This window comes from Rhizophagus irregularis, chromosome 14 (genome assembly GCF_026210795.1).
Source record: "Rhizophagus irregularis chromosome 14, complete sequence".
In the NCBI taxonomy this organism is placed as follows: domain Eukaryota; kingdom Fungi; phylum Glomeromycota; class Glomeromycetes; order Glomerales; family Glomeraceae; genus Rhizophagus; species Rhizophagus irregularis.
In genome coordinates, this window is record NC_089442.1 from 2,241,424 (window position 1) to 2,260,890 (window position 19,467).

At 28.0% G+C, this 19,467-nt stretch overlaps 9 protein-coding genes across 12 annotated transcripts; 4 read left to right on the forward strand and 5 right to left on the reverse strand.

Annotated features, from left to right (window-relative positions):
- Nucleotides 1–206: 206 nt before the first annotated feature.
- On the reverse strand, nt 207–1,036 carry OCT59_006170 (uncharacterized protein; the record flags this gene model as incomplete). Its single annotated transcript, XM_025318834.2, has 4 exons — nt 207–302; nt 375–527; nt 603–637; nt 727–1,036. 4 exons carry the CDS (start codon nt 1,034–1,036, stop codon nt 207–209), a joined length of 594 nt encoding a protein of 197 aa, XP_025175158.2.
- Nucleotides 1,037–1,691: 655 nt separating this feature from the next.
- Nucleotides 1,692–3,153, reverse strand: OCT59_006171 (uncharacterized protein). Its single transcript, XM_025311092.2, has 2 exons — nt 2,598–3,153; nt 1,692–2,509 (listed from the first exon to the last, which is right to left on the reverse strand). Exons 1-2 carry the CDS (start codon nt 2,931–2,933, stop codon nt 1,877–1,879), a joined length of 969 nt encoding a protein of 322 aa, XP_025175159.1. The 5' UTR covers nt 2,934–3,153; the 3' UTR covers nt 1,692–1,876.
- A 506-nt stretch (nt 3,154–3,659) lies between these two features.
- On the forward strand, nt 3,660–5,263 carry OCT59_006172 (uncharacterized protein). Of its 3 annotated transcripts, none has more exons than XM_066141093.1 (5): nt 3,701–3,996; nt 4,125–4,216; nt 4,328–4,506; nt 4,583–4,664; nt 4,753–5,263. In XM_066141093.1, the coding sequence occupies exons 1-5, from the start codon at nt 3,975–3,977 to the stop codon at nt 4,771–4,773; spliced, it is 396 nt and encodes a 131-aa protein (XP_065997919.1). In that variant the 5' UTR covers nt 3,701–3,974; the 3' UTR covers nt 4,774–5,263. The 3 variants fall into 3 exon arrangements, with proteins under 3 accessions (XP_065997918.1, XP_065997919.1, XP_025175160.1); XM_025318835.2 differs by having other exon boundaries at nt 3,914–3,996; nt 4,784–5,263; XM_066141092.1 differs by having other exon boundaries at nt 3,660–4,216; nt 4,784–5,263.
- An 83-nt stretch (nt 5,264–5,346) lies between these two features.
- OCT59_006173 (uncharacterized protein) lies at nt 5,347–8,363 on the reverse strand (the record flags this gene model as incomplete). Its single annotated transcript, XM_025318836.2, has 16 exons — nt 5,347–5,637; nt 5,697–5,774; nt 5,856–5,981; nt 6,050–6,114; nt 6,205–6,261; nt 6,348–6,358; nt 6,429–6,882; nt 6,950–6,984; nt 7,057–7,128; nt 7,214–7,229; nt 7,304–7,358; nt 7,430–7,481; nt 7,550–7,643; nt 7,727–7,895; nt 7,965–8,128; nt 8,330–8,363. 16 exons carry the CDS (start codon nt 8,361–8,363, stop codon nt 5,347–5,349), a joined length of 1,773 nt encoding a protein of 590 aa, XP_025175161.1.
- Nucleotides 8,364–8,711: 348 nt separating this feature from the next.
- On the forward strand, nt 8,712–10,174 carry OCT59_006174 (uncharacterized protein; the record flags this gene model as incomplete). Its single annotated transcript, XM_066141094.1, has 5 exons — nt 8,712–9,123; nt 9,262–9,373; nt 9,447–9,640; nt 9,736–10,064; nt 10,136–10,174. 5 exons carry the CDS (start codon nt 8,712–8,714, stop codon nt 10,172–10,174), a joined length of 1,086 nt encoding a protein of 361 aa, XP_065997920.1.
- OCT59_006175 (uncharacterized protein) lies at nt 10,173–11,270 on the reverse strand. Its single transcript, XM_025318838.2, has 3 exons — nt 11,122–11,270; nt 10,925–11,046; nt 10,173–10,858 (listed from the first exon to the last, which is right to left on the reverse strand). The coding sequence occupies exons 1-3, from the start codon at nt 11,227–11,229 to the stop codon at nt 10,435–10,437; spliced, it is 654 nt and encodes a 217-aa protein (XP_025175163.1). The 5' UTR covers nt 11,230–11,270; the 3' UTR covers nt 10,173–10,434.
- Nucleotides 11,271–11,377: 107 nt separating this feature from the next.
- On the reverse strand, nt 11,378–13,109 carry OCT59_006176 (uncharacterized protein; the record flags this gene model as incomplete). Of its 2 annotated transcripts, XM_025332230.2 has the most annotated exons (4): nt 12,898–13,109; nt 12,764–12,817; nt 12,069–12,699; nt 11,552–11,999 (listed from the first exon to the last, which is right to left on the reverse strand). In XM_025332230.2, exons 1-4 carry the CDS (start codon nt 13,031–13,033, stop codon nt 11,552–11,554), a joined length of 1,269 nt encoding a protein of 422 aa, XP_025175164.1. In that variant the 5' UTR covers nt 13,034–13,109. The 2 variants fall into 2 exon arrangements, with proteins under 2 accessions (XP_065997921.1, XP_025175164.1); XM_066141095.1 differs by having other exon boundaries at nt 11,378–11,999; nt 12,764–13,109.
- A 289-nt stretch (nt 13,110–13,398) lies between these two features.
- OCT59_006177 (uncharacterized protein) lies at nt 13,399–16,439 on the forward strand (the record flags this gene model as incomplete). The annotated part of the gene is made up of 15 exons (XM_025318839.2): nt 13,399–13,613; nt 13,688–13,817; nt 13,882–14,001; nt 14,066–14,195; nt 14,264–14,390; nt 14,582–14,725; nt 14,801–14,863; nt 14,940–15,019; nt 15,083–15,193; nt 15,276–15,436; nt 15,499–15,702; nt 15,772–15,947; nt 16,020–16,079; nt 16,149–16,240; nt 16,339–16,439. The coding sequence occupies 15 exons, from the start codon at nt 13,399–13,401 to the stop codon at nt 16,437–16,439; spliced, it is 1,914 nt and encodes a 637-aa protein (XP_025175165.1).
- A 451-nt stretch (nt 16,440–16,890) lies between these two features.
- On the forward strand, nt 16,891–18,560 carry OCT59_006178 (uncharacterized protein). The gene is made up of 7 exons (XM_025318840.2): nt 16,891–16,986; nt 17,075–17,200; nt 17,267–17,445; nt 17,623–17,671; nt 17,747–17,946; nt 18,037–18,291; nt 18,363–18,560. The coding sequence occupies exons 1-7, from the start codon at nt 16,980–16,982 to the stop codon at nt 18,540–18,542; spliced, it is 996 nt and encodes a 331-aa protein (XP_025175166.1). The 5' UTR covers nt 16,891–16,979; the 3' UTR covers nt 18,543–18,560.
- The last annotated feature ends 907 nt before the right edge of the window (nt 18,561–19,467 follow it).

The window sequence follows — 19,467 nt, forward strand, 5'->3', positions numbered from 1 at the left end:
TGGTTCTGTTCGTATCGCTCTTGTAAAATGTGCACGGTGCAGTCGGTGCACCTAATTTCGTTCGTGACTTTTTTTTTAATTGATTGTGTATATATATATTCTTTTGGTATACAATATGTTAATTTATGCTCTTTTAGTATTGATTGATTAATTAAATGATGAAAGATTGTATATATTAATTATATAATACTCTATATTTATATTGTTTACGAGGGAGGTGTTGCGCTGATTTCACGAGATTCTTGTATTAAAGCGCAACATCCGAAGCAGAAATGAGTACAAATATCACATATTCCATTTCCCTAAAAAGTAAATATTGTTAGATCCTCTCCTAATTTAATTTTTAAGCATTAATATAAAAAAAAAATATTTACTTCAATATTATATTTAGCTCTAACTTCATTACGATGCATTGCACCAAGAATACAACTTAAACCAAAGCAATATTGAACACAACAATATACGAAAGCATCTTGTGAACATGAATTTGGGGTAGGATTCCCATTTAATTTTCCCTTATTTTCTCCCTATAAATTATTAAAATTAGAAATTAATTACTTTTAAATTTTTAATTTATTTTTACAAATAAATATCTGACTTACATAAGTGATACAAGGACAACACGTAGTTTTGAGACCTAAATAAAATTAACGAATCATATTAATTTTTTTTTAAAAAAAAGATAAAGAAAAGAAACGTTTAAAGTGAATGAATGAAAATAATTACACAGTCCCAAATCTGAAAAGCAATCAAATAACCCAAATTTCCATTCTCTTGGAGTATTTTTAGATGTTTTAGATTCAGATTGTTCTTTAGAAACATTTTGAGAGGACATCTGCATTGTAGAATAATTATATTGAGATTGTTGAGATGGTGGTTGTTGTTGATGTTGAGGTGGTGGTGGTCGTTGTTGTTGATGATGCTGTTGTAGTAGTAATTGTTGTTGTTGTTGTTGTTGTTGTTGTTGTTGTTGTTGTTGAACATATCCACCTTGTTGCTGTGGATTATATCCTTGTTGAGAATATTGATAAGACATTTTTTAATTATTTACTTATTTTGAGGATTAAAAGATATTTGAAGAATGATTTAAAGTTTTTATATATTGTAAAAATTAAAAACGATTTTTTTTTTTTCTTCCTTTGAAAATCTTTAATTAACGACTTTTATAATAATTTGCAACAAGGAATCATTCGGACTTCGGAAAGCACTAATTTCTTTCAATGATAAAAACAAATTATCGTACTACCACGTACTTAACAAAGTAACTATGAATTAACATTCAAATTGGTAATTAAAAAAAAGTAATTAATTATTATCGAAACGTTTACATTCATACTTGTTTCAGGAAATAAAGAAAAAAAAATTGCGTGAGTCGTACAAGAATTCAAATAAAATTTAACGCATGGTGTAAAGGAAAAGTTCTGTCGATAACATTTTTTTAATTGATTTACAATCTAAGATTGCCTTTTTCCATGCTTACACCATATTTAGAAATTGACTAAATTAAATCTAACCAAATTTATAACATTTATTGAAAATAGAATTGAAGGGAATATTTTTTTTCTCAAACATAATCAGCAATGTTAGATTGTATGTTTATTAGATTATGTAAAATTGTAACATTATCTTTGATCGCGTAACTCCGAAATTGGTTACTAGTAATGCAATATTTATAGCACAGTAGAATAAATTTTTGTGTTAAGAATTACTAAATGAGCGTTTATTAATTATTATTATTAGAACAATTTAAAGAATTTAATAAAAAATTAAATTACAATTCTAAGATTCAAATTCGCTTATCTATATGAAAAGCTTTATATGCGAATTAATTTTTAAATTATATTATTTTAAAATTATTTGTGGAACCGATTTTGATTTATGGACCGGTAATATCAGAATCTTTACAAACCCAAGTATTATCTCTTGTCTGTGGAGCTCCAACTTTTATGTACCATTTAGCTGGATCAGTAACACCCAAACATTCACCAACTGTATTAATCTTGAACCCTCTACTTTTCATGATTTTGAAAGCTTGAGGAGCCATATTAGTAGCAGTATTCTTAATGGTGTCGTGGTTTAAAACGATATGAGAATTTGGTGGTGGAGAAGCATTTCTATATTCATTTAAACATTGTGAGGTAGTTCTGCCTTGCCAATCATTTGTATCAGTATCCCAAGTTACTACTTTATATCCTAATTCTCCTAATGTGGACATGACCAAGGGCTTGTCAACTCCCGATCCAAATGGTGGACGCATATATATTGGTTTAACTCCAAGAATTTTTACGAGTGCTTCTTCAAGCTTTTTCATTTGATATTTAATTTGATCTTTATTAAGGGTTGCAAGATCTTGATGTGACCATGTATGACTGGCTATTTGATGTCCTTCATTGAATGCACGTTTTACTACTTCTGCATTATCGTAAATACATCCACCATTATTTCCGTTAATAAAAAATGTTGCTTTAAAATTATCGGCTTTCAATTTATCTAATAGAGTACTTGTGAACTAAAAAATGTATGTTTTTTAAAAAAAATTAAAACCTTCGAAAATTCTTATTTAAGAAATTCTTTTTTTTTTTTTTAATGATACTTACTTGAGAAGGACCATCATCGAATGTAATGGCTACGGTACCACTTTTTGAACAAGTGGTAATATCGACGGCAGGGGTGGAGGTTCCTGGATTAGTGGGTGTTGTGGAGTTAGCGGGTGGTGCTGTACCTGTTCCGCATTTTCCAAAACTTGGCTGACATCCTGTACCGCAATGGTCTACTGTAGTTCCGCAAAATCCAAATTGCGAACAACAAAATTGAGTACCGCAATTTTGATTGCCTCCTGTCGCTCCACATTTACCATCTGCGGTTTGTCCAAAAATTAATTCTGATGAACAAACTAAGATAGTAAGTGCAACTGTTAAGAATTTGATTTTCATATTGGTTGGTTTATTAAAAGGTAAAAGGATAAGAGGATAAGATATTAAAGGAAAGAGGAAAATGAAGAAGGTATTAATGATATCTCTCAAATATATAATGAGAGAATAAAATAGGGAAGGGTTAAAAGAAGGAGATTAGGGAAAATGTGAACCGAAAGGAGGAAGGAATGAATGAAAGGAATGAGAATAATTAAAAGGAATATGTTCTAATTTTATATTCATTTTACGTTACAATTTCCAGAAACCTTTTATATGATCTTGTTGATGAAATCTAACATAAAATTTAACACGACTTTCTATTTTTGGAAAAATATAATTTAATGTATTTTTAGCAGTTTTGTTTTCCTTAATCACATACGTGTAAAATACACGTTTAACCGCTTAAACCAATAAATAATAAGTATTGTATTTTGCTATACGTAGAACAAATCAAATATTTGCATATCTGCATGTGCCATATGGCAGCAATGATTGTTAATAGGTTAAAGAAATAAACAAGAAAATAAACCCAGAAGGTAACTTTTTGTTATAACTCATAACTCATTGTATCGCAAGATACTAAATTAATGCGGTACGCATAAAATATTTATTACTGGAAGGATAGAATCGATTTAGCCGATTACTACCGTTTCTATTGTAAAAAATTAATAGTAGAATTAATTCGGATAATATTATTATTTCAACATTGTTTATATTTCGGGCTGAATAAACGAAAATTCTGTGACGCAATAACTAATTTTTTTTTTATCAATTCATGACAACTTTGGTATCTCTGTTAAATAAAGAAAAGACCGATTTTTTTACGAAGACGAAATGGAAATCGGCTAGTACCACGATGTTTACATTGTACTTTCTCGCTTAACTATACTAGATTAAATGATAATCAAATGATTCCCCCCAATTTACGATAAACACGTTTCCACTTTCCAGTAACTCGAATGCTTTAAATTTGACAAAAATTGACAAACTATTTCAACAATAAAAAGAATCACTTTTTACATAAATTTTTTTTATTTTCCAACTTAATTTTCAATATAAAACATGTGGTTATCGGATTCTCAGAGTATGGTTTCATTTGAATTTAGAGGGGCATTTCTTGAATAAAGGAAGCTTCAAATTTGAGTATTTTTGAATTTATTTTTGTTAATTTAACTAATTTTCTTTTCTTTTATGTTTTTTTTCTTTATGTAGAGATCGGTGTCTTATTAACAGCATGCGGCGTAGGTTTCATGTTTCTTGGTATTTTACTTCTCTTTGACGGAGGATTATTAGCTATGGGGAATGTATGTTATAATAAAAAAAAAAATTGTATTTGTCTTATGTTTTAAAATGGATTTTTTTTTTCCACTAAGAATTTCATTCATTAAAATATTTTTTTTTATAAAATGTATTAGATATTATTTCTTTCAGGTATAACTTTAATTATTGGATTTAATAAGACAATATATTTTTTTGCTCGTAAAAATAAAATTCGAGGAACTATTTGTTTCTTTGGTGGAATATTATTGGTTTTTTTTAAATGGCCTAAGACAGGAATAATTGTTGAATTTTTTGGATTTTTAAATTTATTTGGGTATTGTTATTTAATGATTTATTTTATTTCATTTTTTTTTTTTTTGATATCTAATTTTTATTCGTTTTTTTTTTAGTGATTTCTTTCCGGTGATTATAAGTTTCTTACGAAAAGTACCATTTATTGGAATGTTACTCAGTGCACCATATATTTCGAATGTATGATTAAATTCATTTAATTATAATTGTAATTCATGATTATTATGATTATTATTTATTAATTATCGAAAAAACAAAAATTCTAAAGCTAATTAATAAAAAAAATTAAAAAACAACAGGTGGTTGATAGGTTTGCAGGATCAAAGTTACCGGTATAAGGATGATAATATGGATTACTTTTTCGAATTTGTAATATGTTGAAAAATTGACAAATTCAAAATCACAACCCGATTCTTATAAAGATGAACCAACCGGATAAAAGAAATAAACCATTGGATAAAATTATCCCTTATTTAATTAGATAAACCATTAATTCAGTTCTTATAATGATGAAATTTGATTAATTCAGGAGAACTGAAAAAGTTTAGTTTATGATGATTAAGATCGGGTAGGGATATTAATAATTTGGAAATTTTGTTTTTTTTTTATTTACAAAAAGAATTATATTTTAATTTACAACGTATGGAGAAAAAAAAATGCATGGTAAAATCTTTATCACCATATTTATTATAAAATCTTTGTAAATAATACGATATTAGTTTTAGCTTATTTTATTAAATAAACTATTAATAATTCAACACTCCACTTGAAATGTTTATAAAAATCCATTGTTTATTATTAATCAAATTATATTCTCATATGAACTATATACATATATACAAGCCAAAATCTTACCCAGGTATTACTGATTATCGGTAATATCATGACTATGTGTTCCACTAAATGGATAATGAAAATCAATCTCTTCATAAATTTCCGTACTTACATTTTGTTCCATTTGTGGCACAGTCTTAATTCTTTGTTCTCCCGGTTCACTCTTTATGCTTTCTCTATATTTCGTTTCGGGATCTACTTTTTTTGGACTAAAAACATCCAAAAATTCTTTTCTTTTAAGTTCTTTAGGCAAATATTCTTGATGCACAGATCCTTCAAAATCTGGATTATATTTATATCCTGCACTATATCCAAGATTCTAAAAAAAAGTAAATAATAATGAATATGTCTGAATTATGAACAAACGTTATTACTCACTTTCATTAAATTAGTTGGAGCGTTTCTCATGTGATGCGGTACGGGGTAGTTATATTCTTCTTTAATTGTTTCCTTAACCTAAAGTACACGTGAGAATTAATTACTATATCATTATTCTTTAAAATACACACATGATAAGATAAATATATTTATAATTACCAAACCATACGCTTTATATGATCTAACACTCTTTTTTGCCTCCGCTAAATATGTTACGCAGTGCGCTAAATTAATTTCACATTCTGGCATTCCAATAAATTGACAGGCTTGATATGTTGCAATTGCCTATAACAAGCAAATAAAACTTATTATTGTTACCCATGTTTTTTTCTGATAGTTTTTTTTTTATTTACCAAGGGTAATGCACTATTATCAGCAAGACCGACATCTTCTGATGCAAATACAATCAGTCTTCTGGCTAAAGATAACAAAAAAAACCAGCTGCGTGAATATTTTAATCAGATGATGTGATGTAAACTATTTCAAACAAAAGCTATTTCGTACGAACCTATATATAAAGGATCTTCTCCTCCGGTTAGCATTCGTCCTAGCCAGTACAAACTTGCTGTTTATAGTTAGTTTCGATGTAATGTTATTTTAAATTTATTTAATGCAAAATCCAACTTTTCTCGACAAATCTATAATTCTCACCATTTGCATCACTATATTAAATATCAAAGATTAGTTAAATTTACAAGTCATAATTTTCAAGAACAAATTTAGAAAATTTACCTTCCACGCATACTTTTATGCAATGCGCTAATTATATTATAGTGTTCTTCGCCATCTTTATCATAGAGTAGAGATTTCTGGATAACTTGTTCAATATCATCCTTGGTAATATGTTTTTTTGATTTCATATTCAAAGCAATTTCTAATGCATTAAGTGCAATCCGAGCATCGCCATCGCTCATAACTGCCAAATATTTTAACGCATCTTCATCCACTTTAATATCATCCTCATTTTCAGATAAAGTCGTACTTGATTCTTCACTTTGAACATTTGGAATATTTTGTTTTCGAATTTTATCTAATGCTCTTTTTAAGATCTCTTGTACTTCATCAATTGTCAACTTATTTAAAGTGAAAACCTTACATCGACTGAGAAGTGATGAATTAATCTTAAAGGAGGGATTTTCTGTGGTAGCACCTATGAGTGTGACACCTCCGGACTCGACATATGGAACTAAATGGAAACAATAAACTTTAATTCAAGTATAACAAATATATTAATAATTAAATATAAAGCTTACGAAATAAATCTTGTTGTGCCTTATTAAATCGATGTCTAAATAAAACAAAAATTATTAATAAACGGGAAATTTAATTTGACATTTTAGTATATTTATAAATTAATTACATCTCATCCAGAAAAATGATAGTACGCCGTCCTGTCAGTGCTGCCTCATTTCTCGCTACATCGAATGCTTTCCTAATTTATAAAGAAAATAACAATAACCTTCTTTATTAACTTGTTTTTTCTCCAAACCCTATGATACCAATATATTTAAACACACTTTATGTCGGCGGTAGCTATTAATACACGAAAAAACTAGTTAATTATGAAATGGTCAAATGAAAAAACAATAGCAATGAAAAATATTTACCGTGTGTGATTCCGGAATATTCTTTAAAGATCGATTTCGTTAATTTTGCCATTATCTTTGAATAAATGATATATTACATGGTTAAGAAAGTTTCACAAATGAAAGTAAATCAAGAAATAAATTCACTTTTGCAAGAGTGGTCTTTCCCACACCGCTCGGTCCCCACATTATCATCGAACTGAAATTAAATGAGGTTCAATTTAGATTATATTCTTGAGATAATAAACGATATTTTACAATACTCACGGTATTTTGTCACGCAGGATTAATTCTTTTAACCATCCATTATTACCAACGATTTCTTTTTGTCCTATAAACTCTTCAAAACTACTCGGTCGAACTTCGGATCAAATTACAGGCAATATAAATAAAATTCTTGAAATCAATAAAATAAAATGTAACTTTGCTTAAAACAATAAATACCCCTCGCTGCCAATGGCATCGTATCAGCTTTTGTTTTGATTTGTTTGCTCGGTCGACTACTACTTGATGAAGAAATTAAAGGTCTTTTTTCGCGTTTAATGGACAAAGGCAATTGACTTTTTTGTGAAGGATTTGATGATGCTTCAGATTTAGCAGTAAAGAAATCATTCTAAAGAATAATGATTTTTTTTTATATTTATTAGATCATCCTCGGATTTTTTTTAAAAAAAGTATTTACCTTTGCTGTGATAACTATCTTTTTAGGAGGAGCTTTGCTTGGTGGAGTATTCTTTGAAGATTTTTGATTTTCTACTTCAGTTTTTTCAAGTTTCGTACACTTATTATCCATATGTTCATTAATTTCCGAAATATCAACATATTGGTTGCACGCCGGGCAGCACACTTTCAAAAAAAAAAAAATATTTAATAACAATAAAAAGACATTTAATAATTTGAAATTATTTTTTTTAAAAGATATTCTTTATTATTCGATATTTCCACGTTCTAGTAAAATTTTTACAAAACAAAAAGCTAACAAATCAAATTCACAAAAAAAATTCCCAAAATTCTAACTTATTTTGAAAATATATATTAACTATGTACCCATAATATCATTATCATCATTATTCGAGGACATTTTTTTTTTAAACCTTTCAAAGGAAACAAAAAATTAACTCGAGTTTAGATCTGATAAGAATTTAGAGCTATGAGAATTTGTTCTGGTTAAGGAAATTTTATTTACAACCATTTCCAAATTTGTCATAAGTCACTACAAAAGAGGGCGTAAAAATGTAAACATGCATGTGACATTTAACAATCACATGAGAACAATTCTACATAAATTAGATAAATTCAAAAATAAAGTTTGTAATTCCTTTTTTTTTCCTTTGTCGATAACCTTTTCTTTCAATTTTCGATTTTTTTTTTTGTATTTTTTTCTCTCTTTTTCTATAGAATTTTTTTTTAGCTAATTTTTAATTAATCGATGGGAAATACGCCGTCTACGAATAATGACAATAATCCATCCGGATCGCAAGTAACAGCCGAAAAACAATTACCGGAAACAAGTAAAGAAGAGCCAACAAAACCTGTTGCAACTGGACAGCCAATCAAGAGTTCGTTTCATGATTTCGGTTCAAATTCTCCTTTCGTCGGTTCACCTTTGCTTTCACATGAAGAGTATAAAAAAATCGATGGAATAGAAGATATATATTATGGAAACAGTCAAGATGGAAGTTTGGCTTCAAGTTTTAACGAAAGTGAAATTTTGGACAGATTGAATAGTCAACGTTCATCTATTGTGACGGTAGAACCGTCTTACAAGAACACTAATAAAATTATACATGATTTCGGTTCAATTGGAGGGATAGCACCAATGACAAGTGTTAACGCACAAGGTTTATTTTCCTTGGGAGAGAATAAGACATCCCTTTTGGACACTCATGACAAAAACATGCTTGGATTTTCCACACAGTTTTTTTAATTCATTTTATTTTTTCTCTTTATCTATCCTATTATAACCTGGTTTTACGTAGATGCAAAAGTGAAAGGAATTCCCACTATTATCACGTGGAGTCAAGGTGGTAATAACGTATTTGTTACCGGCACTTTTAATGATTGGAAATATAATGTAAGATTGAGTAAAAGGTTTGTGTCAATCATTTTTAATCGTTTTGTTATGTAAAGGTATGTATTAATGATTAATCTCATTTTCGAGCAGCTCGAATGATTTTACCACCGTTATTGACTTAGAACCTGGAACACATAAGCTTAAGTTTATCGTGGATGATGAATGGAAATGTTCTAATGATTTTTCAACTGCGACAGATCCAGATGGGAATTTAGTAAATTATTTGGAAGTCCATGAAGATGATGATTGTAATTCTATAGAAAAAGAAAGCTTAGATTCTTCTGGTACAAGAAACCATCCACATCTTTTTAAAAAGAAAGTAATTAACTTATTTAATGATATCCTTATCAAAATACTATATATTTTTTCTTGTATATAGGATTTCTTTCGAATACACCACCTGGCGAATATACCGATGAAATTCCAGGATATCTTCTTGCATATGCTCATTCTCTAAGTGTAACTGAAAGTAAATTAAAAGACTCCATCTCAGATGATCCTTTTGAGCATCAAGAATGTATGGCTGAAGAACAGCCGCCAACGTTGCCGCCTCATTTAGAAAAAGTTATACTAAATAGTTCGATTGTATCTAAGGAGGATACTAGCGTTCTTCCGGTACCAAATCACGTTGTGTTGAATCACTTATACGCTTGTTCAATACGGGATGGTGTTATGGCCGTGGCTGGAACCACGAGATATCGTAAAAAGGTAAAATATAATAATGCGTTTGCTTATTAGTTACTTTTGTTTAGAAAAAAGCTCATATTCTCCATGTGTAGTATGTTACCACCGTTTATTATAAACCCGTTATTATATAATGAATTAACATAGGATAAGTATTATGCCATATTTTTTTATTAATATTATGCCTTGATATTTCAAGGTATCATTATTTATTGCAGATATCTGCATTGTGAGAATATTATCTCTTAAATGTCTTTAATATAACAATATTGTAAAAATATATTTCTTAAATTGAAATTTAATATTTATCAAAATAACACTTCAAAGAAAGTGCAATTGCTTTTTGGTTTACAAGATTGATATAAAGTTCTTTAATTTTTGTTATATCAAAGTATTAAGTGGAATTCATATCAAATCCAAGTTCATCTAATAACTGGTAAACTTTTTCTTTATATTCTATTAACAACTTTTCGGCTAAATTCTCGTTTGGTTCAATGGTCTTTTCAAGATTAAATTTCTGTATTTTCTCATTATTACTTTCATTTACGATATTCTTATTACAGCAATTATCTTTTTCTTTTTCTGTATTTGTATCTAAAAGACAACTACAATCATTTTTACATGCATTATTTTGCTTTTTTAAATTCTCTTGTTGATTAAATTTAAAATAATCTCGTGTAAAAACTTTATCGGCAGTTAAATTAGCAAGTTCATCTTCTAATGATTTTAATTTATTAAAAGAAGTTTGGTTTGGTAATTTTAATTCATCATCATTATTATTTTCATTAATTAAAGAATTATAAAATTCCAATAATGTGCTAAACAAAAAAAAAGGACATTTAATTTATTTCTTACGAAAGATTATATTTTTATTAGTTACTTACTTTAACAAACCTCTTAATCTACCAAATTCCATACCAATATTTACACCTTCAACATATCCATTATTAAATCCTTCTTGAATTGTAACATCTTTTCCTTCTATAATTCCTTCTCTATATCCAATCTAAATAATATATTAAAGATTTACATTATTAAATTTGTATATAAACATATATGTTTATAGTACAAAAATAAGTACATTTCCAAAATTTCTATTCATATGATCCCATTCTTTTAAAGACATTATTCTATCATATTCGGATGTATCTTCAACTGAAGCCCATACATCATCGTTTTCGGAAATCATTTTTTTTTGGTATAAGAAAGAGTTGAATGTATTGGTAGATATAGGTGAACGGGTGAATGGTTAATGAGTGAATGAGTTAAATATGATGAGGCCTTTATATTTTTTATTGTTCAATTTTTAATTGTTAAAGATTTGTGCGACAAAATTTAGCATATTCGGAACGATCGGCATGTTTATTTATATTTAGTATTGTTAGTGCGAAATAAAAAATATAGACAAAAAAAGAAATGGAGATACAAATGTTAAGATAAAAAAAAATGCTTTACTATATATAATTATTAATGTTCATTTACTAAATCGGTTCTCTACATAATGGTTCGTTCTAGGTATTGTTTTCAGTATTGTTCTCACTATTGTTTTCAGTCTTGTTTTCAGTCTTGTTTTCAGTCTTATTGGGTTTTCTTACACCAACAACAACTTCATTATTTTGCAGCCTCATTAAAGCTTTCTTAATATTAGTTAATTGAACTTCTACGGGAATATTGACCAAAAGACGTGTTACAGTTTCATCACGTAAAATACTCAATTGCTTTTGAAATTTTTCGAGATTTTGCATAATCGAAGAAATTCTTTCAACAGCAATTCCTCTTTGACTCTCAAGTGTTTTAAGTAATTTTAGATTATCTTCAAAGATGTTTCTTTCCACACTGTTCCCACCAAGACGTGTCCAAAGTTCGGAAAGTAATTCTTTCAGACCAATTTTTTGTAAAGATTCTTCTAGAGACGTTATCTCATGAATAGAACTTTGCTTGTCATCAAGTTTCTTAAGCCTTTAATAATGAATAAAATGTTTTAATTAAACATAAATAAATACTGTGAAGTTTAAAAAGAATACTTACGCTTTTAATGCATGATCTGTGGCAACAATCAGTTTTCGAAGATCCCCATCGGCCAATTCCATAAGACTATCATGAAGTTTAGTCAAATCTCTTTTTTTTCTTGGGTTGACAACTTTTCCATTTAATTCTTCCATAGCTTGAAAAGTAAAAGCAATATATGTTAATGTATTGTCCAAAGAAGTTTGAGCTCTAACTTGTAAGGTTTGAAGAACGCTATTTGTTTCAAAACTTGCTTCGGTGAACTCTTTCAATTTTTCAGTTAAAATTGATTTGTATTGTAATTTAGAATGTTTAACAACTTGCATTAAATCTTTTGTAGCTAATTCAGCTTTCTTAATATCATGAGCCAATGAACCTTCTGAGTCAAGTTCTGCCGCTTGTTCTAATAGTCGCTCTTGTGCTTCAACTTGAGCTTTAACCAAACCAGTAAAATTGGGAATTGAAAATTCACAAAATGAAAAAGCTGAATCGGAATAAGGAGTAACTTTACAGATTAGATCTGTAGCTGGTAAATAAAATATGCTTAAAATAGTTGAAGTAATATAAAATAATGGCAATCCAATTAAAGTTAATAAAAAAGTTAATAAAAAGAGTGTAGGCTTTGGAATTTTTTTGGTAAATTCATAAATTTCTAAAAAAAAAGGAGATTCAATATATATTTATGCTAATGATTAATAAAAAAAGAAAATAAGTACCTCTTAAACAGACGACCGCTTTTTGGCTAATATCATTAAGTTGATTGTAAATTTCTAGTAAAATTTCAAATCTTAAATAATTCTCACCACAATAAAAAGGTGACATTACAAGTTTTTTTGTTTCTTTTATATACCTTCCGTCTTAGTTAAAACATGTTGAGGAACATATTTTTCAAAAAATTTCTCTTTAATATTCTCACTCTCTTCAGAAGAATCATTGCTAGTGCTTGAACCAGTCGCAATACCTTGATCTTCAAGTCTAATCCTCATTTTTTCCTTTTACAAAAAACTATTCTTTTACAATAAAAAAAAGTGGTTGTTTTTGTAAATTTTGTTTAAGCTTCACGGTGAAGTCTTAATTGAGGATTTTCAGGCTATATAAACGTTTCCGAATTCCGAGCTCAGTTTCCAAACAAGGAGTAATGCATTCTTCCAAGGGTCGTGGTTAAAGGGTAAAATTCTGGCCCTGGCCCAAGCTCATTTATGCTATGCTGATAATCTATAGATCAACTAATCCAAATCTGATTTGACATCAATATATAATAAAATATGCAATGTTTTCTTTTACCCGTTTTTCACGATTTTTCTTAAATTATCAAAAAAGATACAGAATAAGGAAAATTGAAATCGACAATATGACTTCTCATGAAGAACAACCAGCAAAAAAAATTCGTTTAAATTCCGGAGAACCTGTTGTTGTTCTACTGAACGATACTAAAAATAGGTCAGAAGATTCTGAGAAAATCGCTTCAAATATTGAAGTAAATCAAATGATCCGTGAACGAGATGTTGGAATTATTGAATATGCTAACCCATCGATTCCGGGATTTTGGGGTGTTATAAAACAAAGGTAGTTTATCAATTCCCTAAATTAAATGCATAATGATTCATTTAATCTGATTGTGATTTTTCTTTTTTTCTTAGGTTCTCGGATTTTATGGTTAATGAGATTGATAATTCTAGAAATATCGTTCATCTTACAAATTTTAATATTCCAAAAGTAGAAAACCCTGTGGATAAACCTGACGTTCAAGATATAGGGATACCGAAAGAAGTAAGTGTTTATAGCATTTATATTTAAATTTGTTTGATAATATTGTTTTAACTAATTTATTTAGAAAATATCAGATGAACAAGTTTTTCAAGAAATGAAAGCTTTGCTTGGTGAGGAGATTTCAAACCAAATTCAAAGTTTATTAAGTGGTCAGGATGAAAATCTCTCATTTGTTAATACGAAGGTAAAAAAAATTTATTTTAATATTTTTGAAAAATATTTTATTTATTTATTTATTTTTATTAAAGGTTGAAAAAGACAAAAACAAAAGAAAAGCCATTCATCAATTTTTTAAGGATCATTTTGGCGATAAGTTAAATACAGAAGCAAATGATGGCGTAATAAAAGTCAGTATGCATACTGATAAGACTAGAAAGGGTAAGCATAAAATTATTGATTTTTAATTTTATTATTATATATGTATAACTTTATTAACTTTATTTTAGACAGAAGGAGTAGACAACAAAAAAATGATATCTGGGATGCATTGGGTGGATCTTATTGTCAGTTTACTTTATACAAGGAAAATAAGGATACAATTGAAGCTATTAATTTTCTGAGCAAGCTTATAAAGTATGGAATCCATTAATCAATTTACTATCAATTATCCATTATTATTGATCAAGTAGATTCTTTCCTCTATTTAATTTGTCTATTCCCCCCCCCAAGTGCTTCATTCAATGAATTCATTTTTATTTTTTTCCTTTCCAAACCTTGTCAAAATTTTCATTAAAATTTACTTATTAATATTCTTTTTACATTAGAGTTCATGCAAAAACATTTTCATATGCTGGTACGAAAGATCGTCGTGCTATAACTGTTCAGAAAGTAACCGCAAACAGGATAAAAGCTGAAAGATTACTCGGATTAAATTCTAACCTGAAAGGAATGAAGTTAGGAAACTTTGAGTAGGTTAATTAAATCAAATGTTAATAAGGTATTTGTTTTATCAATTTTTTTTAAATAATTATTTTTTACCTTAGATATGTTAAGACTCCATTAAAGCTTGGTGACTTGAGAGGGAATCATTTTATAACCACAATAAGGTAAACCTACTATTAAAATTTCCTTGAACTCATGATTTTTTTTCTTTAATTATTAACTTATTATAATATATTTCAGAAATGTTCAAGTTGAAAATGAGGAAGTAATTTCGAAAGCTATAGAATCTTTGCAATCACGTGGATTTGTTAATTATTATGGTAAACAATCAAAAATGCGAAATTCTTTTGTTGTATCAATTATTAATACTATTACTTAATTAGGCATGCAAAGATTTGGTAGTTCATCTATCCCTACATTTCATATTGGTCGTGCACTTTTACAAAATAACTGGGAAGAAGCTGTCAATTTGATTATGAAGCCTCGACCCGGAGGTATTTATTGATTTATTGATTTTTAAATGAAGCATATTTGTGATTAAATAAGAAAATGGGTTTTCTATTGTAACTTATTTAGATCGTCAGGATCATCAAATAGCAAGACAACATTGGATAGAGAATCATGATGCGAAAAAGGCATTAGAATTATTTCCCAAACAGTGTATTGCAGAAACTCAAATATTAAATTATTTTGCAAAGACTGGACAACTTAATGATTATGCAGGAGCTTTTGCAACGGTAAGTTAAAGATCACTTTTAATTTTATAAATAACAATTTATTAAACCCTATCTTATCTTAGATACCAAGAAATCTACGTCTTATGTATGTACATGCTTATCAATCATATATATGGAATAGTATTGTTTCAGAGAGGATATGCATACATGGTTGTCATGCTCCAGCTGTAGGAGATTTGGTTATTAAGGACGAGGATTCGATTGCAGACATAGATAGTGAAGATCTAGTGGATGATAATTTTACTGTTAATTCGGATGACAAAAAGGTAATTATAATTAAATTACGTAGTTTTAAATAGAATATTTGATCACCAAATTATTTTAAATTTAAACAGGAAATTAAAGTGAAAGTACTTGCCGAAGAAGATTTGAATAATTATTCAATTTTTGACGTGGTGTTACCTTTGCCTGGATATTCTGTTATTTATCCTAATAATAACATATTTGAGAAATATAAAGAATTAATGTGGAAAGATCATTTGGATCCACGCGAAATGAGAAGAAATGTCAAGCAAGTTTAACAGATATAATATTTTTTTTTAAAAAAAAAAACCGGAAATTAATTATTATCATTTATTTATAGGGACTTTTCTTTATCTGGATCATACAGAAAAATTATGGGAAAGCCAAATGATTTATCATGGTTAGTCTATCTTTTCATATATTTCATATTATAAATTTATAAGATTTTTAATTAATATTTTTATTATAGGAAAATTTTTAAATATGATGATCAGAATATATCACTGTCCTTGACTGACTTAGATTTATTGGATGGAAAATCAGAACCAGAATCATTACCAAGTAATTAATTTTTTATTGGATTTTCTTAATTTTAATTTAATAACAATTACAATCAATTAACAAATTTTTTTTTTTTCTAAAATCGAACATTCTATAAGATGGTAAAAATACTGCATTAAGAATAAATTTTTCCTTATCAGCTAGTTCATATGCTACAGTATTATTAAGAGAATTAATGAAACCTACAGAAAAGGAATAATTTAATTTTGAATTTCATTGATTATATAATGCTTAGTGTGTATGTTACCGAAGCAAAATCATTTACTTATTGGTGTTAATCAATTAATAATATCTTGTTTGTATATAATGATATTGTTATATCTAGGTAAAAGAACGATCACAATTATAATATAGCGTCATGAAGTTATTAAGTTTAAGCCTCATAATTAATAAAGTCTGTTGTATAATATTGAGTATTTATTCAGCAAGATTTAACGATAATATTTAAATTATATTTTAATTTTTTTTAATTTTACATGGGTCTAATATAAATTTATGTCATGTGACATTGTTTTTAATTAGCAAACTGAGTCACGCGTCAATGTTGCTTGACTTGCTTCAAAGGTAAGTTTAAAAGGGTGATTAAACACATGATTGTCAAATGATCAGATCCCCAAAAATCAGATGTTGAATTTTCATTCAATAAAGGGGTCCTGTAGTAGATCAAATTTTTTTACCTATAAATTTTATGAAATGAAATTTAAATTCGTATTTCGTATTAAATTTTAATTATTCAACCATGTCGGGTAATTATCATGAACCATTCTATTTCTAAATTTTTAATTTATTTATTATTCAACTTAATTATTATTATTATTTTTTATTTTTAAATAGTATTTGCTGCAGAACGTACGGTTGCTATTAATGCAGTTTTACGAGCTAGCGAAGTTTGTCAAAAAGTATTCAAACAACTTGTTAGTACTGAGACAATAACAAAAAAAGATAAAACTCCAGTAACAAGTACAAGCCTTACTTTTATAATATAATTTAAAAAAAAATTTTTCTAATAAACTTTTATTTTTACAGTTGCTGATTTTAGTGCACAAGCTGTAGTGAATACAATTTTATATAAATCTTTTCCAAATGATCCAATTGTTGGAGAAGAAGATTCTGGAGATTTACGTGGTGACACGGGAAAAGAAATAAGAGAAAGAATTCTTTCTTTAACGAATTCTGTTTTAGATGAACCATTAGATGAAGAAAAGGTATTATAATATTAGAATACAAATGTGATTCTTTTTTAACGAATTCAATTATGTTTTTAAAGACATTCTTGTGGATGGTCATCCGAAATTTGCTGAATTTTTATCAAAAGAATGGAAGAATTAAGTCATGACAGTTTTAATTAATTTTTAATTTTGTATTTTTTTTTTATGTGAAAGTTGTTGGATGCTATTGATAGAGGATCTTATCCTGGTGGTTCACAAGGAAGTTCGTAAATATTATTATCCTTTATCTTGTTTACCATATCGAATTTTTGAGTACTTAAAAATATATTTCTTATAGGAATGTGGACACTTGATCCAATTGATGGAACCAAAGGATTTTTACGTGGAGAACAATTTGCTGTTTGTTTAGCATTAATTGTTGGTGGTAACGTACAATTAGGAGTTATGGGATGTCCTAATTTACCAGTAGACTTTAATGCTCCCGAAGGAGAAAGAGGGTGTCTATTTATTGCAGAAAAGGGTCAAGGAGCTTTTCAAGTATATTGTCTTCTTTTAAATTATCGTCTTCTAGTACCTTCTTCGTTCCTTTTTTTTTTTTTAAAGAGAAAAATTATTTGATATAAATAGAGGAACTTTTCTTCAACAGAGGAAACAAAAATTCATGTGTCTGATGTTTCTTCTGTATCAGAAGCATCATTTTGTGAATCAGTTGAAGCAGCACATTCATCTCATGACGACTCCGCACAAATAGCTTCACTTCTTGGTATGACCAAACCATCTCTTCGTATGGATAGCCAATGTAAATATTGTTCGGTATCAAGAGGTGATGCAGATATTTATTTACGCCTGCCAACTCGTGCTGATTATGAAGAAAATATATGGGTATATACACTTTTTATATATAAATGTAATGAAATTATATTAATTGAATTAATGCTTGAATTACATAATAGGATCATGCATCTGGATCTATTTTGATTCAGGAAACTGGCGGTGAAATTTCAGATATAAATGGCAAACCTTTAGATTGGTCTCTAGGGAGGACTTTAAAAGCTAATAAAGGAATTGTAGCTACTAACTCTAAAATACATTCCAAAGTTATTGAGGCTTGCAACAAGCATTTTAATAAATAAATAATATTTATAGATATTATTTTAAGTTTTTGTTTAATTTAATCATCTTTACTACAGATGAAAAAAAAAATATGTTGTTCTAATAAATTATTATTTTGTTATTTGTGTGATATCGTACGATTTTTACTTATGAATGATCAAAACTAATTGTTTAAATACAATTACGATTCAAATATTTTTAAAACAAGACAGTATTAAAAAGTTCAGCGCTAGTCAATTCATGACCGATTCTTTTTTTTTTGCCGGCCTAAAAAAGATCATGTATATATAAGTTTATGACTTTATTGACTTAGCATTTGCCCAATTTAAGGAAAAATTTTTTTTTTTTAACAAACGAGAATTATTCGATCTCAAGTTAAATTTATTTATAATATTGGAATATACTTTTATAAAATTTTACCATTAATTCGAGATTTCTATTTGGCTTTAATAGATTTATTATTATTATGTCCATATTATTTGATAAACGAAAGAATATCATCATCATAGGAGAGGTTGTCCATTTTTCTCCGATCCTATCACTATTTATTTCTCAATGACGGTATTTAGTTGCTGGTTTCTCAACAGGTATAAAATATTGCATTGAAAAATATATCAGTAAGAATAACTACCTATTCTTGACTAGTTACCAAATTTGCCTTTCGTTGGACCAGTTGTTCCACTGACTCATGGTCCTTTCTACTAAACGCGTCATATATTCTTTAAAAAAATATTATGCATAGAAAATTATCGCAAAAAAAGTATTTAGAATAGAAACAATAAGACAATTAGTTACAAGTAAAAGAACCTAATAAAAATCTTGTATAAAAATAATAAAAATTCTTTTTTAATCTCGCTCAAGTTAGATAATATATTTTGGAAAGTAAAAAATTTATAATTGTCTTCTTAAAATTGACAGAATTAAGTGAAATACTTTTGAAAACTA